This window comes from Octodon degus, unplaced genomic scaffold (assembly GCF_000260255.1).
Source record: "Octodon degus isolate 3935 unplaced genomic scaffold, OctDeg1.0 scaffold00152, whole genome shotgun sequence".
Lineage (NCBI taxonomy): Eukaryota > Metazoa > Chordata > Mammalia > Rodentia > Octodontidae > Octodon > Octodon degus.
Genome location: NW_004524728.1, coordinates 2,952,717 through 2,973,617, shown reverse-complemented (window position 1 = coordinate 2,973,617; position 20,901 = coordinate 2,952,717). Strand labels below are relative to the sequence as shown.

At 40.1% G+C, this 20,901-nt stretch overlaps 1 protein-coding gene across 1 annotated transcript in view; it reads right to left on the bottom strand.

The window, feature by feature from the left end:
• Clvs1 (clavesin 1) overlaps nucleotides 1–20,901 on the bottom strand; it is a 232,640-nt gene that overhangs the window by 122,526 nt on the left and 89,213 nt on the right. The window contains exon 3 of the mRNA XM_004642359.1: nucleotides 5,236–5,410. Within this exon, the coding sequence (XP_004642416.1) occupies nucleotides 5,236–5,410 (175 nt within the window). The remainder of the gene's footprint in view (nucleotides 1–5,235; nucleotides 5,411–20,901) is intronic.

Below are 20,901 nucleotides of genomic sequence, written 5' to 3'. Positions count from 1 at the left end.
CTCCTCCTCCTCCTCCTTCTCCTTGATATAGGGTCTCACTATGCAGTGTAGGCTAGCCTTGAACTCACTTATGTAGCCTAAGCTGGTCTCAAACTAAACTCTTCAACTCACAGTGATCCTTTTGCCTCAGCCTCATGAGCGCTGGGATTTTAGGCCTGAGTTACCACACCAGACTTAATATTCTAAACAATAAAATTTTCTCAAAACATTGGTATATAAAGAAGAATATGCACTAGATATACTATGAATACTTCATGACTGGCTGATTCAAGGTAACTTTGATGTAAAAAAATTGCAATGATCCTTTAAAGAGTTTTCTTTGTGATTACAATAACTAATTCAGCTTATTGAGTGCATAACCAAAGTTCAATGTATATGCTCCTTTTTGATGATTGTCAGAAGCAGAACAGTTGCAGTTTAAAGCACAAAAATACAATTGATTGCCCTAAATAGAGGATGGTCATTAAGTTGCTAGCCCAATTTGCATCATCTCGTGACAGCTCCATCTTGGGGTTAATTGGAGCTGTATGTGGCCAAGAAAGGACAGGTCCACATCCAGACACAGAACAAGGGAATCCCCTTGACATCACATAGTGGGATATTCCAAGTGTCTTTTGCTCTAGCCGCAGGAGGTGAGGTGCTTCCAGGAGAAAGCCCTCAAACCACAGCTCCCTCTGGTGTCGCAGTGACAATGAACAGCTGGCCAAAGCACAGATGACACAGTTTGCCACTGCTGGCCTAGACCCTTGACCCCAGCTGAAGGTGTCTCAGAGGGTCTTCCCAGCTTCAGAACACCTGGGACCTTCAGTAGCAATGGCTGGGTCCCAGTGTAACTCTCCTGCTGCCCAACTTTTTAGTAGCCTTTCTTTCACAGGTTGCTGACCGTAACAGCACTGCCTAACAGTTCCCCAAGACAATCTGCTTTCCAGGAGCCCTAACAGAACTGCAGGCCAAGATGTGGTACAAAGTAAAAATGGACAACAATGGCCTTAACTTCCCACTGTCTGCACAGTGAGCCATTTGAGAGGGCACCAGCCCTTTCTCCCTCTGGGAGGTATTGAATTACTTATACTTGTGGACATCCATCAATCCCTAAGGCACTCAAATCTCCAGGGGCTTAGCAGCATGTAATCCTAGACAAAGCCTACAAGTAGCTGAAATCCTAAACCAGGTGATTGAGCACAAATGTACCTGATCATCCCTTCTGACAAGGCCACTTTCTCAAACAGACCCCACAAAAATCAGGACAGCAGAGCAAGCAAGTTCTCTGCCCTGGAACAGAAGTGCTGCCTCTCCTGTGATTTCTTGCAAGCTCTACAGCCACCCGTGTCCTCAGGACATGAATGGGAGGAGGAGTACGGTGGACCTTCTCTCACTGGCTCTGGCTCTAAGCAAGTGTCTGCTTTTCTACTAAACTCACTCAGAGATATTGTGAACTTCTCTTGACCTGCTGTAGCTAGCAAAGGAAAACTGTCTTAGTTACTCTTCTCTTGTTGCTGGGACAAATACCTGCTACTCAAAATTAGGGAAGGAACGGTTTATTTAACTCATAGTTACTGAAGGTTTCAGTCATACTTGGCTGGCTCCAAGGCAGAGTGGCACAGGGCATAAAGAACTGATTCATGGCAGCAGCAAAGAGCAGAGAGCAAAAGGAGTGGAGGCAGCACAGGCAGCCAGCTAGCCTCTCTCCCCTCCTTGCATTGTAACAAAGAGTATCTGCCCCAGGGCACTCACACCCATAATCCCAACATTGGATCAAGAATCAATCACAGGTATTTAAAGTGTGGTTTTTATATTACACATTGCTGTCCTCAATGTAGTTGCTTAGTTCAGATATCAGCGTACAGTTAGTCAAGGTTAGGATTCTACACATTAATAACTATTTTTAAAAAAAAGATGGAAATTCTTAGTACATTCACCTCAGCCTTCTTGTATATACACTTGCATGTTTCCCCCTACCTTTTTCCCTATCTTTTCTCCTTTCTCTCCTCCTCATTGTTTAATCCTTAAATTCCATTTTTTCCATTTAACTTTATCTGTTGTACCTCTAAGGTTTTATTTCTTCTTTTGGGTTCTTATACTAAGGAGACTGTATGGTATTTACACATGTAGGTCTGATTTATTTCACCTATGAGTATAGCCTCAAGTTGCATCCACTTAAATATGAAGGCTTCGAGCTTGTCTTTCTTTATAGCTGAGTAATATTCTATTATATAAAAATAGCACATCTTTTCATCCATTCCTCAGGTGATGGGCATTTTGGTTCTTTCCAAGATTTGGCTAAGACAAACTGTGCTGCTATAAACATGGGTGCACATATATCACTATATGATGTTTTCAGTTCTTTTGGGAAAATTCCTAGAAGGGGAATAGCTGGATTGAATGGGATTTTCAGTTCTAATTTTTTGAGGAGTCTCTACACTGATTTCCATAATGGTTATAAAAACCCCCATGCTTTAAATACTTGTCATCTTGGTCTTCTAAATGTGTACTGTTTCTAATGTCATATCAATTACTACTATATTCTGTTTAAAATAATTATTTTACAAAAAAAGTAATAAAGGAGAAAGAGACAAGAATAAAAATTTAAGATTTCATGAAATCTTATGGTAATATTCAATCACATGTCCAATCTTGCATAACTATATCTGTTAATCTGAGCAACAGATTTGATGATAAAAAGATAATGTATCAATCATTGTTAATCAACTATTCTTGTTTTGAAAATCTGTAACATATGTAGTGTTGTATGTTACCCTGTTTCTGTGTTTGCTTTTCTTTTTCTTGCTTTTGTTTTTACTCTTCAAAATAAATGAAAATATAAAGAATCTTCCAGAAGCTACACCATGCCTGCATGAAGCTTTGGTGGGGGGCAACTAGACACAAACCATAAAAGAAACCAAATGGGACTCCTCCTGGACATCACTAATGTCTATAGAGAGATTAATTCTGACTCATTCCAATCATGGTTTATTCCTATTGAAAGGCTTTATAGTTAACTGGACATGGACTTGAGCCCTGTGATGAAGAAATAGACCCTGGAGTCTATGGGTCCTAGCATCAGGGAGAGGAGGGCCTGGTAGAATCAGTAGCCAGTTGTTGGCCAGAGCTGACTCCTCACTGTGGGACAAGATCAGAACTGTCTCAGTAGTCCCCAAAACATCTTCAGTGTCACCAAGACAGCATGCTGAAAGATCAAAATGGAGGCATTCTCTGGGTCATGGCTTCCTTACACTGGTAGGAAGATCTCTAACTTTCTAAGAACTCTAGGACCTGGGCAGAAAAGATGGCAGAAAGAGCCATACTCTCACATAGACAGCCTGGCTGTGAATTGTCCTCATGCTCTTCCACAGTCAAGGGGGCTTATTGTGCTTAAAAAGTAAGCACAGAATCAGGAGGCCCACCCACTGCTCTGGGAGACATGTTTTCTCCTCTCAGACCCCTTCTCCTTAATTGAGCTATGTGACATTGTGAAATTCATCTTAGACGTGGAACATGACAAGTGAGGGTCCATTTGGGACAGACCTTTGCACACCAAACATCTGATGTTTCTTTTAAGAATATCTTACATTTCTTTATAGATTTACTTTTTTTTTTTTTTTTTTGAACCAGGGATTGAACTCAGATCCTTGTGTTTGCCAGTCAAGCGCTTATCCTACTGAGCCATCTCCCTGGCCCCCTAGATTTACTTTTTGAAAGCACATTCATGTGTAGTAACTCAGCATACACATGTCCCCAGTGAGGTTAGCTAGGGAATAATGTAACCCACACATTTTCAGAAAAAAATATTAAAACCTAGAGTCATATAAAGGACATGAATTATAAAACAATCTTATAAAGGCATTCAAGTTGAATCATAAAAAAATGATGACATTGCATGAAGCTTGTGCAGAAGTTCCTAGAAATAGGGTCAGCACAACTATAGAGCATGAAATAAACCTCGAAGTATGCTTCGAAACTCCCTTTGACACAAGCTGTAGGGAGAGAGATAATATATTCAAAGCCTGATAAGAGAAATTGAGAAAGGTCTTTCACCTGAGATAAAGTGACTATTAGTCAAGAATATAAAAGTCCATCATGAGAACTTTAAGCCAACATGTGATTTCTCATGCAAAAGTAACCCTAAATACATGCCTTCAGCACACTGCAAGATGCAACCACCCAGGACAATTTGGGCATCCCTCTCATCTTCTGAAATGTCTGGTCTACTTATTTTCTCATGAGGAGTGGGAAAGAACTTCATTAAAATAAGATCCAGTTGATGGACACCAGTTTATCTGAGGTCCTCTGGGTGCTAGATATTTGCTGGTACCAGCTATGCGCAGGCCATAATAAGAAACAGACCACCAATTACCTATACTACAGGAGTGTATAGGTGACTAAACCCGTGCACTCTGAAGAGCATGCGGAACAACTGCTTGATCTCAGAATTATCCGGGGTCTATGTTCTGTTATATACATAGCTGCACGCAACTGCCTCTTATTGTGTTAGAGTCATGCACTGACTCACTCTTCTAGCTGAATTAGGAAGGAATATGAGTTTTTATCTGTGCTGATTGTGAATCTCCCCAAACTATTCTCTTAATTCTATACTGTGACAATGTCACACAGAAGCCAAGGAGCATTATATCCCATAGACTCACTGATCCTCTAAAAGTACAAGGTCTCTAGAGGAGGAGCACCCTGACCTCCACATGGCACAGCAATCCCTTCTCCAAAGCACTGACAACTAGTCATACAAATGAGAGTAGAGTTTCATTTGCTTCCTTTGTGTGCACCAAAGTGATTTGTTTCAGCACAAATCCTGCAGCATCTGATGCTCTGGGAAACGGCAATCTGCTGGGTACATTTCTGGGGCGCAAAACTGCTTCTGGAAACCCCAGAAAATCCCCATGCCACCTCTTTGTAGAACATGTTCATAAAGCAGATGTTTCCTGGTTTTAATTTTTATGAACTCTCAGGTGGATTAAGCTAAACATCTCCAAGCTTTATTCATTACTGCTACTGCAGGTAATTTGTGCCTGTGGTAACAGCAATTTGGAGTTATTAATGGAAATGAAGGATAATTAAAAACAACACAAACATCTAAACCAAGCCAAGGTAAAATATAAAGCATTCACAGATTAACGTTATCTAGGTTTTCTTCTTTCCAGCTAAAGAACAAATACTACTCTGGTTGCAATAATAAAATGCACATTGTCACACAGTCTGGTGTTGGACACTCTTTGAACCTACCTGCAACCCTTCAATAGCCAGTTTAAGGATCGAAGGCGTCAGTTTGGAAGCTTGTTTGAAGGAAAAATTACTCCAGTCTATAATTAAAATGAAGCCATTTATCTGAAGCTCTGGATCTTCAATGAGGACTTCCAGGGACAGCAGGATGGCACGGAGGATGTCTGTGAAGGAGTTCCTGTGGCAAAGCAGAAAGGGGAGTCGTGTGTCAACATGAGCGTGTGACAGGCAGCACATGATGGGTGGACTGCACACTTCGTGCAGCAAAGCTGGCTTCCTCCCACCACTCTTCCATGAGTCCAGTCTGCAGAGTCAGGCTGGGTTTCAGTACTAAGAATGACTGAAAACGCATTACAAAACTTCCCGGTAATAGTGTTCTGAAACTCCCAGAACAGGTGCCTCCTTTCCATTTGACTCCACCAGCACCTCAGTTTTAATGAGGCGTCTTTCTTCTGCACTCCCACGGCTCTCTGTACTCTGGCTCCTTGATAGCATTGGTTACATTCTGCTGAAATACATCCCATACTCTTGTCACCCTTCATGGAGCTGTGACACCCCGACGGGCAAGAACAGGATCACATCCTGATAGCGTCTCCAGTACTGAGGTGCTCAATGCCAAACAAATGAGGTGAGACCTTAATCAGAAGAGCTTACTTGGATTAAACATCTTTTATGCATTTTCTGCATGTAAAATCTCGCTGTGAGTGTCAAAACATCCATGCAATTGATGCCATTTTTAGCTTTGATTCATGGATAGAAAAAAGTAAAGCACAAAGAATAGCTTATTTTCACTGTAGGTCTGTGGAGTGTGATTCAGGAGGGAAATCACTGAGTACATCAGTAACTATGGCAACAGCAGACCTGAATACAAGCTATGTTGACAGTTCTCTAGTGTCATGTGCGTCCCTCTACAGCATATATTCCCACTCACCAGTTGATCTTTGTTTTCAGTGACTTCCAAACATGAAGAAATGAAGGCATATTGACCAGCTATTTCGCACAGCAAATTATATCTTCTACACATTGAAGATCTTAAAAATCTCTAATTTCATTTTCCCTCTTCGGTGAGCTAGGCGAAGTCTACTATGGTCTCCAAGTGTTCACTAGAACCAGGAGCTTTGTCTAATGAAATCAATGTCAAATGATCAGATTCTTGACAAATCCAGTCTGATTTTGAATTATAAGCAATTGAGAAAATCTACAATTGAACGATAATTTGGTAAGAATTTATTAAATGCTTGTTATAAGCTCAGTATTTTGTTGCCTGCCTGAAGTTATAAATTAATATGTCCTACTCATACTTTCAAAGAGCTTTAATTTAGTTTGGAAGGGGTGAAGATTCATGATGTAAATTGAAAAGTGTTGATAAAATTTGAGCAACAAGGGGAGAAGACTTCATATCAGTTGTGAAGAGTGGACAGAATTCTGACAGATAAATGGGAAAATGGGGATTAAGATCTTCTGGGTGAGAAAAGTGACATTTAACTTAAAAGTGATCTATACAAACTATTTTGTTTCTGCTTAGTTGCTCTTACTAATTCTCCCCTTACACCAAATTAAAGTTCCTCCTCCTCAAACCCACTGGAATTAGTTCTGCTCAGGTATATTGTTTTTTAATTTTTAGAGATATAACATGGAAGGTTTTCACTGGAAGTTTATTTTTTTATGTTAGATTTTTTGTGATTTATCAAGAAAAAAAAGTCCAATCTTCCAGAGATATACTATTTGTTAGGAACAAACATTGATTTAAATGGAACACATGGCCACACACTACGAGTATAAAAATTTCAGGTGAAAATCCCCTGTAGGAAGCTGGAATTGACTATTTGAGCACCAAGGAGCCTGAGGCTGGAGAAACTTTTTGAGAAGGTCACACTTGTGGAGAAAACCAAGACAGAAAGGCAGCCTTAGCTGAAGCCTATATACAGTTATTGAAGTGGTATGAAGAAGAATTAAAGAAAAAATAGTAAATGAGAGATTCAATATAGTACTGCATTTTTAAAAAGGGAGAAAATTCCAGGAAGCAAGTGTGCAGTGTATTGCATTACTACACTACTACCCCGGTATTTCCTTAGCCATGGCAGCCACACATGAGCTGCAGTCTCACTGAAGACACAGTCCTTTTGTCTAGGGAGCTTACTTTGATTGATGGCAGTGACCCCCAGCCAACTAGCAGATTCCCATAAAAAGCAGAGCCACCTAGCTGCACCCAGCCCTGATAAACTCCATGTGCTCCACAGATGTACAAGCAACAATAAATGGTTGTTTTTCATACCACTGTGCTTGTGGATAATCTGTTACACAGCAACAGCTATGTAGCACTAAAGGCAGTAAACACCAAATGCAGAAGAAAGACCAAGCAGAATAAGGAAGGAGACTATTGTATTGACAAGAAGGTCTTCGAAGAGGCTTGAGAGAACACTTTTAGTTGAACAGTAATGTCAGAGATAATTATGAAAACCTTTAGCAAATAACTCTACCTCATTTTTCTCCTCTAAATGGAGATAACTCACATCATATGCCCTCCCCAATATCCATTTCTAAAAAAAATACGTTGAATCTTGTTTGGAATCCTAGAAAGGAGTCTGCATTTTTGGAGATCAAAAAACAGAATATGCATTGGCCATGAAAGAAGTGTGTTATGCTCACAAGAGGATCCCAGGAGTAAAGTAAAAGGATATGGACTCACTGTAGATTCCAAACGCTTAAATGCCTCACTGTTCCAGAGGGACTGGGTGGGCAGGAAAATGGGCTATACCTCCCTGAAATGGGGCTTTCAGTACACCATGAAATGTGGCCCTCTCTCCTACCTGAGCTACAGTTGCTACTTTCAGTTTCTCAGTCCTCAGCATCAGCAGACGAAGTCCATCACTTCCCACTTTGCCATCCACAGCATGTTTCACTCATGCAATGCTCCCAGCTTTTTAAATTTTAAAATATCCATTAGACAACATAATCTACAAAGGTGAACTGCTCCCCATGACATAAAAACACCTCCCCACTCTTTGAGTATGGGCTGAGGATAGTGACTTCTGTAGGTAGAAGTGGGAACAAAGAGGAATGGATAAAAAAAGATGTGGCAGTTTTATACAGTGGAGTGCTGTTCAGCCATAAAAAGGATAAATTTGAGACTTTTCTAGGTAAATGGACACAACTGGGAGATCATACTTATAAGTGCAATAAATCGGACTCATGTGTATAAACATTGTATTGTCTCCCTGATGTGAGAAATTAAAAGATTAAGTAGGTCTAAAATGTATAATAGATATTATGAAATGTGAAGAAATTTTTTAAAAGAGAAAAGGAACTAGGATGGGGGAAGGGGGAGAGGAAGGAAGGGAAAATTAGAGAAAAATGCAAGTTATCTATAGTACTAGTGTCTCTGAGTTTATGGAAAAGGGGTTGTGCTATTATCAATTGGAGAATTTGTATGCCCATATCCTGTGCTCAGAGTAACTGCTTTGAAGATTTGCAATGTGTTAACTATTATTATTCTATTATTTTGTTATCAAATTCTGTTTTATCTTTTTCCTCCATAAAATGCAATTTAAAAAAATCACAGAACCATCTAGAATACTATCAAAACAAAAAAAGAAAGACAGAAAGAAATGGAAAAAAAGAGAAGAAAAAGTAAAGAGAAAAGAGTAGCCATGTAGTAGAGAGAAACCTGACAGCCTCTACTTGAGCCGGATCGCCAAGGCCAAGCTCACTAGGGACAAGTCATGCTGGCAGCACTTACTCTTGCTGTGGTGATGCAAATGACATTTTACTTCTGGGATTTACCTCCCCCCAAATTCTAATGCCAGAATAATCATGAGCAGTATATGAAACCAATTCCAGTTGAAGGATATTCTAGAAAATGCCTAACCACTATAGTCATCAAAAAGACAGGGAAGTCTGAGAAGTTGTCACTGGTAACAGAGCCTAAAGAAAGATGGAGACTCACTAGAATGTGGTCTATGAGTGGGACCCGAGGCAGAAAAGTGAGATTAGGTGTGTATGTGAGTGAGTAGTTAGAATTCACTATTAGTACTGTTGCATAAGTCGTAATAAATATGCTATGTGAATGTTAGATGCTAGTAGGAAAAACTAGATCCAGCCTGTAGGATCAATCTCTGTGCTAACTTCATAATAATTATGTAAATCTAAAATCATTTTAAATACAAAGTTAATTTTTAAAATAGGCCCATTAGAGTCTATAATTTGCCATTATAAGTCTCCATACTCTGTGTTGCCAAGTAAATTAAAACTATAACAAACAACTCCACTACTTCATGAAAATTATAAAATGAAAAAAAAAGATATTTCCAGAATCCCTTTGGCCTATAAACACATTTAGATATGTTATTAAACTATATATTGTTTAATAATCTGGAGAAAAACATTTTAGTTTCTTTATTGCCTACAATCACAATTGAATCAGAGTATTTTAGCATTTGTATCAAAATGAGCAGATGACAAATGGATATTTACATTTCTTTCATCCTTTCTATATATGGTGCATTATTGGCATAGTCTGTTACGAAGGATATGATTTTTACTTTGATCATTTTAAGCTGGAGTATTAAAATGTGTGTAAAAGCACTATGTCAAATGAAAATTGCCCAAATGAAATGAAATGCAACTGCCTTCCCCCGAAATAAAAAACTTGAATTTTCCCACTCAAAAGGCTTCACATTAATTAGGGCTTTGTTGATAACTTTCATGGTTACACTGTGAAACAATAGAGATTATGAATAGCAAACCATTTTTAAGTTCTGGTCTTGATTTTGTGAGTGAGAATCCAATATTATTACTTGGGAAACTAAAATCCAACACAAATGAGATACAGAAGAGTGGGAAAACTGCATACCTCTATTAATTACAAGATATTTATGATCAAAGAAATGAATTCATTTGTGCTTTTAACTTTTAGCAGAGATTTTAGAATCTGAGTCCAGACTCACACACACAAAAAATAGGACCATATGACATCAGGTGACCATGTAAATAAAGATGGTGATACTAGTTCTCAGAAGAAAAAAGTAAGAGCTTTTAGTCACATCTGAAATCCCAGTACATATTCCTGTATTAATTTTACTGCTACAGCAGTAAGTTTGTCAATGTACTAAAGTTCTTTGGGGAGGTCCATCTTGTAACCTCTTATTTGAGTAAGTGCTCATGATTTTTCCCTTGGGTAATTTTTTAAGGTCTGCCCCAAACCAAAAATGATTAGATATGTAGTTTGCTTCTCAGTGTCCTTGCCTTAGTCACAGTTGCAAAAAAAGGCTTCTTTAAGTCTTTGTGTTATTTGAAATGTTTTTCTGATTAATCACTGGTACAGTTAAAAGGTAAATCCCACTATATAACTGAGATCTCAGTTATATAGTGGGATTTACCTCTTAACTGTATTGGTGCCTTGGGCAGAGTAAAAAAGAAAATTATGTACTATGGAGCTCCTCACATGTTCGGCACCTGGACAAGAGAAGAACCCCTTTATGATAAAGTGGGCAGAGAGGCCTGTATTCAAGGGACGTGACTTGGTTTGATGTCCTGCCTCGGCCCTTCATGATGCACACATCCCCTAACAGAAGTCTGAAATTCACTGAGTGGCAACTTCCTGTTCTTGCGTGTGTAGATTATTCCAAGCATTGTGCAAAAAGCAACATGCAAAGGGGCTCGAGGAATTGGAAAGCGCTTTCCCAGAAGAGTCAGCATTCATGTGTCCTCGAATTGCTGGGATACCATGTTCAGTCACACTGGTTTGATGATGGTGATGGTAGTGACAGTGGGAAGTATGGAAACTTTAACTTCGACTGTGTTGCAGTGAACCTAAGTTCTCCTCTTCTAGACCTCAGGATCTCTGAAAAATATTGTGGGATGGAAACTCAGCACGTACATTTTCTTAAGTGGATTTTAATAATTCTTATGTGATTTGGGTTTTAGCTGGACAATGTCTCTGATCTCCCTGTCATTGTGCTACTAGGCAAATTAATTTCCCTGTTTCTCAATGGTATAAAGTACACAAAAAGGAAGTTTGTACTCTGAGAACATCAGACTTAAGGAAGACCCTAATAAATGTTTGGCTTTGCTGTCATAGAATCAATATTAGTGCAAGCGTAATCTTAAATTTACTACCCTGACTCTTAGAAAGTCAAGCCTTTTATTAACAAGGATGGTCACTCAGAGAAAAGAATCACAGATTTAACTTTACCTTGCCAAATTTGATGAGAGGAGAAAGTAAAAAAGGAAAGAAAAGAGCAGGGGGGGGAGAGAGAGAGAGAGAGAGAGAGAGAGAGAGAGAGAGAGAGAGAGAGAGGTTTGAGCAAAGAAAAAGGAAGGAAGGAACCTTTTCAAATACATTTTCATCTCTTTTGATTTCATCCTAGCTTGGTAAGTAAACAAAACTTTTGATTTTTGCTAGTGCAAGAGTACAATTGCATGTAATAACAGAATAGTGAATTATCTATTAAGATTAGTGGTTGTAGTGACAGTGCCTGGTCTTCAAAGCCTCAGCATCAGAAAGACTGAATGTAATGTTGAACACTATTTGACATCAGGGCCAAGGTCTTGTCTGTAGAGTTTCAGCTAGAGAAACCTACAGCATTCATCTGTTTTCTAAATTGTTGGTTCAGATCAAGTCATAGAAATTTAACTAATGGTACATGAAGTATAGAAATACTCAAATATTTCTCTATCTCTATGAAGTACTGCAACAGTTCTCTGCTGTTACCCAGCCATTCCATCTTGTGGACAAGACACAAAAGGTAGCATCCTCCTCTAAGAACAGCGCCTGATTTTGAAGTACTGTGGAAAAAACAGGATGAAAGTGGTGAAAATAATGAGCTGTCACTCAAAACATGGAGACTAGAGACTGTTCCTACAGACCAATTCTAACAGACCTACACACCGCTGGATCTAGACCCCAGAATGTAAGGTACTCACACCTGCCTTTCAGGATGGCCTGTAAAACTAAAGCTTTCAAAGTGTAATCTGCTGGTTTCTTCTTTGGAGAAATTTTTGTTTCTTTGGAGAACAAGAATTCTTGATAGAGAAATCAAGGTGTGTGAGTGTGCATGCGTGCCTGTGTGTGTGCATTGTGTGCATGTCTCTGGGTGTGTGTGTCTGTGTCTGTGTGTGTGTCTCTGTGTGCATGTGTGTAAAACTCACCATTTAGTGGCTATAGTCAGTTACTTGATTCAAATAAGTAAAACTAAAATTTTATCATATATGGTCCTGGTGTTTCTAAATCTCTCCAACAAAGAGGATGAAATTAACATTAAAGACATTGATGTGCTCATTTCAATAGTTAATGTAATTTTTTAATACTGAATGTCTTCTTTTAAAAATTTGGAAGTATATGGAACTGGAGCCAGAAGGCATTTTCTTAAAGATTTAATGAAGATTTACTTTAGGAAAGACACATAAGATAAAAAAGATATTTTAAACTTTTCTGCTAAAGATAGAAACCTGTAGGAGACAGTTTAAAATATGAAAATGGGAGGCAAAAAGTATGGGCTTTAAAGCATAGGCTTTGGAATTAGAAAGATTCTCATTCAAATCCTAGCTGCTCTACATGAGTTTAGCAAGTTGCTTTACTTATCTGTGGCTTAGCTTCCTCTCCTGTGACAGGAAAGTACACCTCTCACCATAGTGACAATGCAATACCACACATAAGCCCTTAGCAGAGCAACTGGCTCACATGCGTACATGGAGGGGCTAAAAGCCACGATAGTTTTCCTTACTACATGAGTAAATACATTATCAGATAGAAAATGATAGGAATGGTAACTTGCTTGGGGTTCTCAAGAGAAAGTGATCCCTTATGTCTGGTGGTTTTGAAGTTTTCAGTTGGTCCACACAGAGGGCAGGCTTGTATACTTTATACAGAAGAGAAAGGGCAGGGGAGGAGCCATATAAAAATGATGGGAATTACGCGTGTAGGCCATTGCTTGGCCAATATGCTGACCACATTGGGCAAATCTGTATTGTAATACAAATTTGTGTTAAATGGATATTTTTACTCTACTTGCTATTATATATTTTCTATGTGGCCAAAGACAATTGCTCTTCACTCAGTGTAGCCCAGGAAAGCCACATGTAGCCAACCTGCACATCACAGCTGGGACACTCCTGGTGTGGGCACCATGCACTGGCAGCAACAGCAAGCTCAGCTGTGTCATAGGGCTGGTGGAAAGCATTGTGATAAGGCCAGAAGTGTGCGGTGGTTCATCTTTTTTCTTCCTGCTGGGAGAATTCTTGACTGTTTAGGTAGAGGCAGGAAGGAATGGTCAAACAGCAATCATCATGCAAGCCAAATCCTTTGCCTCTAAAGTCAAGGAATGAAATTTAGACATAATGAAGGTTAAAGGGGAAGTGTTTATTTGCAATACAAGAAGAAAGTTGACAGAGGTTTTGAGCCGGTTGTAGGCATGTCTCTTTTGTCTTGGTCTTATGCAGATAAGTAGAGAGAGGGAATTTGTTATCTAATGATTTTCTATTACAGGTTGTTTGGTGGGTTTAAAGTAACCAATTGAAATTTTAGGACTTGTAGTGCAGAATCTAAAAAGATCATTTATTCAGGGATTCAAAGGAAAGCAAGATTACTCTATATTTGTTAGTTTCTTGAAGGGTAGGCAGGAAGTGGGAAAGGGCTATTAACTAACAGAGTATTCTACCTAAAAATTTCTTTTTCAAGAGGAAGGGTTCTTATCTGTACATCTTGATCCTAACTTCTCATTCTTTTTCTGTTTTTGCTTCTACATTTTTAAGCTTAACTAGTTTCATGGTTTGAATCAACTGTTGATTAGTGTATGGGCCATTTTCTTGGTATCTGAACAACTCTATCTTAGGCCTGTCCCTTACTGGCTGCGTAATTATAAACTAACCAGCTAAACTGTCTTTTATTTATTTTTTAAACAGTATTTTATATTATCTTCCATGCTTCAGACAATTTGAGCTGGCAACAGGGACCATATACATCATAGGCAGGATCTAGAGTCAAGCTCCGTTAGGAAGAGGTGACTGCAATATATCGGGTGAGAGCTGAGAGAAAATGATAGAGATGGAAGAACATGAAGGATAGCACAGTAGCTGAGACATAGCTCAGTGGCTTAAGTGCCTGCCTGCCAAGTGCAAGGTCCTGAGTTCGATCCCAGGTACGACACACACACACACACACACAAAGTTTTATAAATGATAGCACCAAGAACTTAGTTACTGATTGGATGCAGGTGTGCAGAGGGAAGGACAGTGGTGCTATTAAAGATGAAAGGAGTAGGAAGGGTATGAAGTGAATCAGGAGGGCTGTTGATGTGCCTACTCTTTGGAGTACTTGGCTTACCTGCTAGACTCAACTCCCTCAGAGATGGATGGGAGTGTAATGTGTTTGCCTCCGAGTCCTTGGCAATTACGGCACTCTCACATAGTAGATGCTCAGCAAAGGATTCTTAGAGGTCAAAGGATGACAGACATGGTAATCCACCTAGCTAGAAGTTTTAAATCCTGAAAACAGACAAAACTCACCTTAAGATCAGTGTCTTTCATGCTCATTACTGATGTCTGATATGTGTCCTTAATCACATTTCCCATCAAGGATCAGATTATTAGAAAATGACATGCTGCTGAGCACTTTTCAGGAGGAGAAGGGAAATGAAGCTTTCAGACTTATTTGGTTTAAGAAAGGCAATGTCTATGCTTGCGTGAGGTTAGTGTGGGTATCAATGAAGTTAGTAAAAAGTGACCATCTAGGAGAGAGCTCAGGGGCTTTTATAGAAACCATGCTCAGCGGTCATTTATAGAAAGACAGACTCATGTACCATAAAATTCTTAGCCCACTGGGAAAGAACTAGTCCCCAAACACCACTTTATGACAACCTGAAATGCAAGTGAAGAAGGAATTTGTTTCACTCAGCAATCCAGATGAGGATGGGTTAGTGTCTTTAGAGGACAGCGAAAGAAGGATATTTTTTTAATCATTCTAATTAAAGTAAGTTATAGGCATGCCATCCATTAGTAAATGAGTATGGAATACTAATTTCATGCTTGTCTGTCCTGGTAACTCCCTTGGCCAAGGGCATCAGAAAAGCAAAAACCAGGAAGATACAAGAATGCAAGTAAGCACTTAATCCAGCTAAACAAGCACTGACTTCAGGCTTTTGTTGTAGTTATTCCATCCCCAGTGAAGGGTTTTTAAACCAGAGTTCTTCTGTATTTGTTACCCCAAAACAATCACAAGTTGCCAGATTTATTGGCCTTCCTGTCCAATAACTTAGAGTGATCTCACAATTTGGGTGGATAATACATGTACACATAACCTCACAAATTTAGTACCTTCCAAAATCATAAAAATAACACCTTTGTGTGTATATATTTATTCATTAATCATTCCATGGAGACTTACCAAACATTAAGCCTGGAGTCAACTGCAAGATTTCCCTCTGGTGTAGGTGTCAATGGGATTCAACTGACTTTTGTCAGTCTTGCACAGAGCACATGGTAATCTACTAGTCACTACTCGAAATATAATATTCTTTTTCCTAAGCCTGTCTGACTCAGATAGCCACAAAAACCACTTTTATTGTAAGAAAATAGACAATCAGATGAAGAAGGTAGTTTAGAAAAGCAGCTATCCTTTGGTATGTGAAATGAATACAAGTCTGTTGAATTGCATGAAAGACAGCTGTAATTTGAGTTGGACATATAAAACGTCACAATTTTAATTAATTCAACAAATTGTTACTGCCAGTGAAATTTCCAGACCTCTATACTTAATGAAAAGATCATTATATTCTGGCAAAAATAACAGAATCTTAAAACCAAGAGAGGCACCAGGGCTCTAAAATTAGTTGTCTATAAACAGGAACATGAACCCTTAAATTCACATTAGAATATTTAATAGACATCAAATTTAGAGAGTCCATAATCTGATTAAAAATTTTAAGGTTGGCTTATCTTTCTTTTGAAATTCTAGGCTTCTTAATCATAAACTGCTAAAATAGCAGGAAGCAATCCGATTCATGAAAGATTGACGAGCTGTAGGAAGTCATTAGGACATTTATATCATTAAGGTGGCTTTATAATCTTCCTTGAGGGAAATGCAGCTCACAGGCTGGTTTTCAGGTTGGGCACTTCTATGTGACTATCACCTTTCAACTCCTCTGCCTTCCTGATCACACCTCCAGGTCATGGGATTCTTGGAGAAAAAGGGGCAGAAGGCTGCTGGGGCTGCTACAGCACTTGGGCCAGGGAGACACTGTTTCTGAGTATTGGGCCAGGAAGGCAAACCTGATGGGAAAGATTCCTGACCTTGATCAACTCCTATAATGCTTACTGGTGGTACATGAGTAACAAAAATGACCAGTGGCTTGGTGATCCTTCTGAAACTGGGATAAACATGCAGCCATGGCCTGGAGGGTGCAAGCATTCTGCAGACCCTACCCTGGTTCCTGCAGAACTGAAGATGAGCTCAACCTCAGCCGTTCTCTTTTGCTATTCCAGAAGACAGCTGAGGCCCAGCTTAGACGTAGAAGACCCACCTATCTCCACCAACTTTGATGTGGGGAACTCCTTCTGGAAGAGGCCTGAACCTCTACCTCACCTCTATCTAGCCCAGGTCACTGGGTCAGAGAGACCCGCCAGCAGCCACACCCTGGCTCTGCACTCTCTTCAGCCCCCGGCCTGGGAGTTCCATGGACCTTCCTTCTGGCCCTAAATTAGGACATACTCTTCTTATTTGCACTCTGCCTGACTGTAGGAATCAGACCCAAACAAAATGTAATGTTTAATACCATCATGATAGTGTAAATAGACACAAGTTAAAAAACAGTTCATTTAGTAACAACAATAACCAAAACCGGCCAGCCAAATAGCTTGGCAGATTAAAGCACCTGCAAGCAGGCTCAGGGGCCAAAGTTTCGATCCCTGCCCCTGCTGTGCTGGCTCTGCCCCTGGGGGCACTGAGGAGGAAATTGAGACTGGACGTGGTGGTGGGCGCCCGTAATCCCAGCTCTTGGGAGCCTGTAAACAGGTGGATCACTACGAGTCCTAGCTAGAACACTCTGTAGACCCTTCCCTAAAATACAAAACAAAACAAAACAACCCATAAATTCAAAAGATGGTTGACTTTTCTTACCCCTGATGTAGTGTGCCCAGAAGGGGTGTTAATTTTGCCCTTATCAGGTCACTTCAGCCGTGGAGGGACTGATGCCTCCCTGGGGAATTATCTCATGGAAGTGCTTAAAGACAACATTAGTTTCTTTCACTTAATTACATCACAGATTATCACTTGGAAATTCTCTAAGCAATTAGAGCCAGTGATTATTATTTATTGCTGCCGCTTAATACTAGCTACACCGCAGGAGATACTGTAAAACATCCGTGTATATTTGTCTTCCAAGTGGATCCAAAATATCCAACACTATGAATAGCAAAACAGAATTTGGAAAATGCATTGCATATGTATATAAATGCACATATATTTTAAATATGCACAGAAAAGTAAATACAAAATTTTAGGGCCTGGGATTTTGCCATTGGGGGAATTTAGTTCCTATATTTATCTTTAAAAGTCAGAGAAAATGTTGTCAAAAGAAAAACACTGAAGGAAAGGGATAATTTAAGAACATCAGAAGTTCAATTGGCAAAGATGCAAAGAAAAAAATTTAAATGTTCAGTGTCTGGAAAATTCTAACTCAAATTTTCCCTCCTGCTTTAATCCTTGCCTGCTAAAATTTGTATCATTACCAGTCCCTTTTCTATTAACAAAAGTAAAAAGGATAGTTCTTCTTAATTCTGTGTTATGCAAAATATTCCCAAGTAAAAAGATCTTGACTTTCTGTTTCCTTTATTCATGTTTAGGAATCAGGAATTGTGCTCTCCTCTCCTAACTAGTTCACTGGGTCCTGAGGCAACACATGAGTTCCTGAAGTAACCACTGACTATAGAGACCTTAAGATTGGGGAAGCTCAGAGGGTTGGTGAATTAGGACTAATGCTGGCTCTTAGAATGCACTGACAGTTCAAATAGAATGAGGCAATTGACAGCTAGTGGAAATCTTTGTGATTACCCAGTGATTCTCAACTGGAGGTAGAACCATCTCCTCTCCACTTGGTAGTGTGCATATGGAGAGGATTCATTATTGATTTTCACAATATATTTTGGACTGAGGCTAGCAATTAATAATAGCCTTTAAGGTACAAAACAAGTCCCAGAATATCTATTCTAAATGCTACCAACCTCTTTATCTAGAGGAAATGAAATTCATTTTCAAAGAAGCTCAATAAAACTGCACACAAGTAATTGACAGCACTGTGGAAACAATGTTCCTGATTCCTACACCAATATGTCTGTCTGGCTCTAGGACTCACAGAACAATCAAAGGAACAAGTGCTGTCTCAGTTTAGAAGCTAAAAACTATGAATTCAGAGTATTTCTTCCTTCTTCTTGTCTACCTAGAACATTCTTCCCCATTCTGTGTTCTTCACTGGGCTGACTCTCATCAGCTAAGGCTTGGACAAATGGCACTTTCTTAGAGAACCATTCCTGCTAAAGGAAGTTTCAGGACATTTGTGGTGCCTCACACCTTGACTAAATCTAAGCCTCTTCTTTGGCCTCATTTCTGCAAAGAATCCTTCCAAGTCACTTTATTGGGAATTCTCCACCCTTGTAGTCCACCAAATTCCTCTTTCCCTTCACTCCACCCTTGACATCTAACTAGTTCCTCTTAATGATTTTCCATCCACTCCCTTGCTCAGCTATGGCTATAAATCCTCACTTGTCCTTGTTGCTTGTCTTTCTCCTCTATTACAAAAACCTTGACCCATACTGCAGTTGTCTTTGATGACATCTCCCTGCCACACTTAATATCAAGTAAATAAGTTTTCTTTTATGGTATAATGAACAAATATCTAATGAATTTCTGAATGAGCTGCATAAATAAAGGTGCTTACATGGAAAAGTTGGTCTAAAAGCAAAGAGAGAACTCTGGTGGATAAGCTCAAGGAACTCCTAACAGGGTGACTTCAATGCAAACTGGGCTTTTCCTTTTATCAGCAAAATCACCCAAAGAGGCTCCTTGGTGCTTCCAAAGACTGACTCTGAGAGAATTTCACTGCCTCCGTGAGCTTTCTCTGAGGCCCAGACGACCAATTGTGTCAAAACACAAAACAGGAAAGAGTTAGGCTCTCCAAAGCTGGGAGGATATGCCTTGAGGTACTTAATTTACAAAGGAGACAAGTTGGCATTTTGGGATTATATGAATGAAATTATGGCTAAGATACTAGCAAGGAAGGAAGGCGGATCCTTTCAGTTAGTATTTCGCACTCAGAGCATGATTCATCTCTACTCATTTATGCATTCTTCACTGATACATTTGTCATTATTAGAAGCCTGAATAATTCTCTTAGAGAGATGAAGTCAATGTAGCATTTACTGCTTCTTATTCAAAAAGAAGTTGCAGATTCTTCAAGAAATAGTGGAAGAGTTGTTTGCCACTTCTCACCAGGTACATTAAATGATAACAAGTCACTGATGTGTGATAAAGAAACACAGTAAATGGTTAAACTTTTATCATTCATTATAGTAAAAGAACATTGGCAATAATCCCCCTTAATAGGCCGAACAGATAGCTCTGCTTAGGCAGAGCACTGGGGCCAGGGTTCTATCCCTGGAACCACAAGCTGTGCTGGTTCCCCACTCCTTCCAGGGCAGACTGAGATGGAGACTGAGACTGGGCATGGTGGCACTCGCCTATAATCATAGTGCTTGGTAGGCTGAAAAGAGGAGCATCACTACAAGTTCGATCTTTAGGGGAGAGCTTCTGGCTACCTTGAGCTGGCAGAACCTATTACTGGTCCCAGCCCAGGCGCAGCGTGGGTGAGACCCTCTTCTACCCCCTTGGGATGCCCCCACCACTCCACAGCACCTTCCCCACCTCACCCGCCGAGTAGGAATTTCTGCCACATTGCAGGAACCCCCAGAACCAGTCCTAGCACAGGTCCGGTGAGTGTGTGGGAGAGCTTCTGGCTACCCTGTGCTGGAGGGACCTATTACTGGTCCCAGCCCAGGTACAGCATGGGTGAGACCATCTTCCACCCCCCTTGGGATGCCCTCCAACACTCCGCAGCACCTCCCCCAGCAAGGCCACCAAGTAGGAATTTCTGCCCTGTTCCTGGAATCCCCAGATCCAGTCCTAGCCCAGGCCCAGTGAGTGTGTGGGAGAGCAGCCTCTCCCCCCTACTCGACCTTGTTCCCTCCAGGCTCAGCTCAGGCCTGGCATGCAGGCCTGGGGTGAAACCCTGCAGCTGAAATCCCCACAGAGAGTGTAGAGGACAGGACCACCCAGCTAGTCCAGGAGCAGAAAATCTTGCCAGAGGGGCACAACAGGTTCACTCTCAAGAGCAGTAGCAGGAAGGAGCTGAGCACAGCAGCCAGACCCAAGCCAGGCACAGCTGGATAAGTCCAAACTTTATTGATCTGAGCCTGAACTTCAGCATGTGCTACAGTTATAACTACAACGAAGATCTACAACAAAGGTCAGAAGACAGTGCTACACAAAATGACGAGAAGGAACAAAATGCAACCTCAGAAACCAAACCCACCCATAACAAGTGCAAAGGACACTAACACAGAACAAACTGGGAATCACACAGCTGAAAGCAATGAATCAACTGCTTCTGAAATAAAACAGCT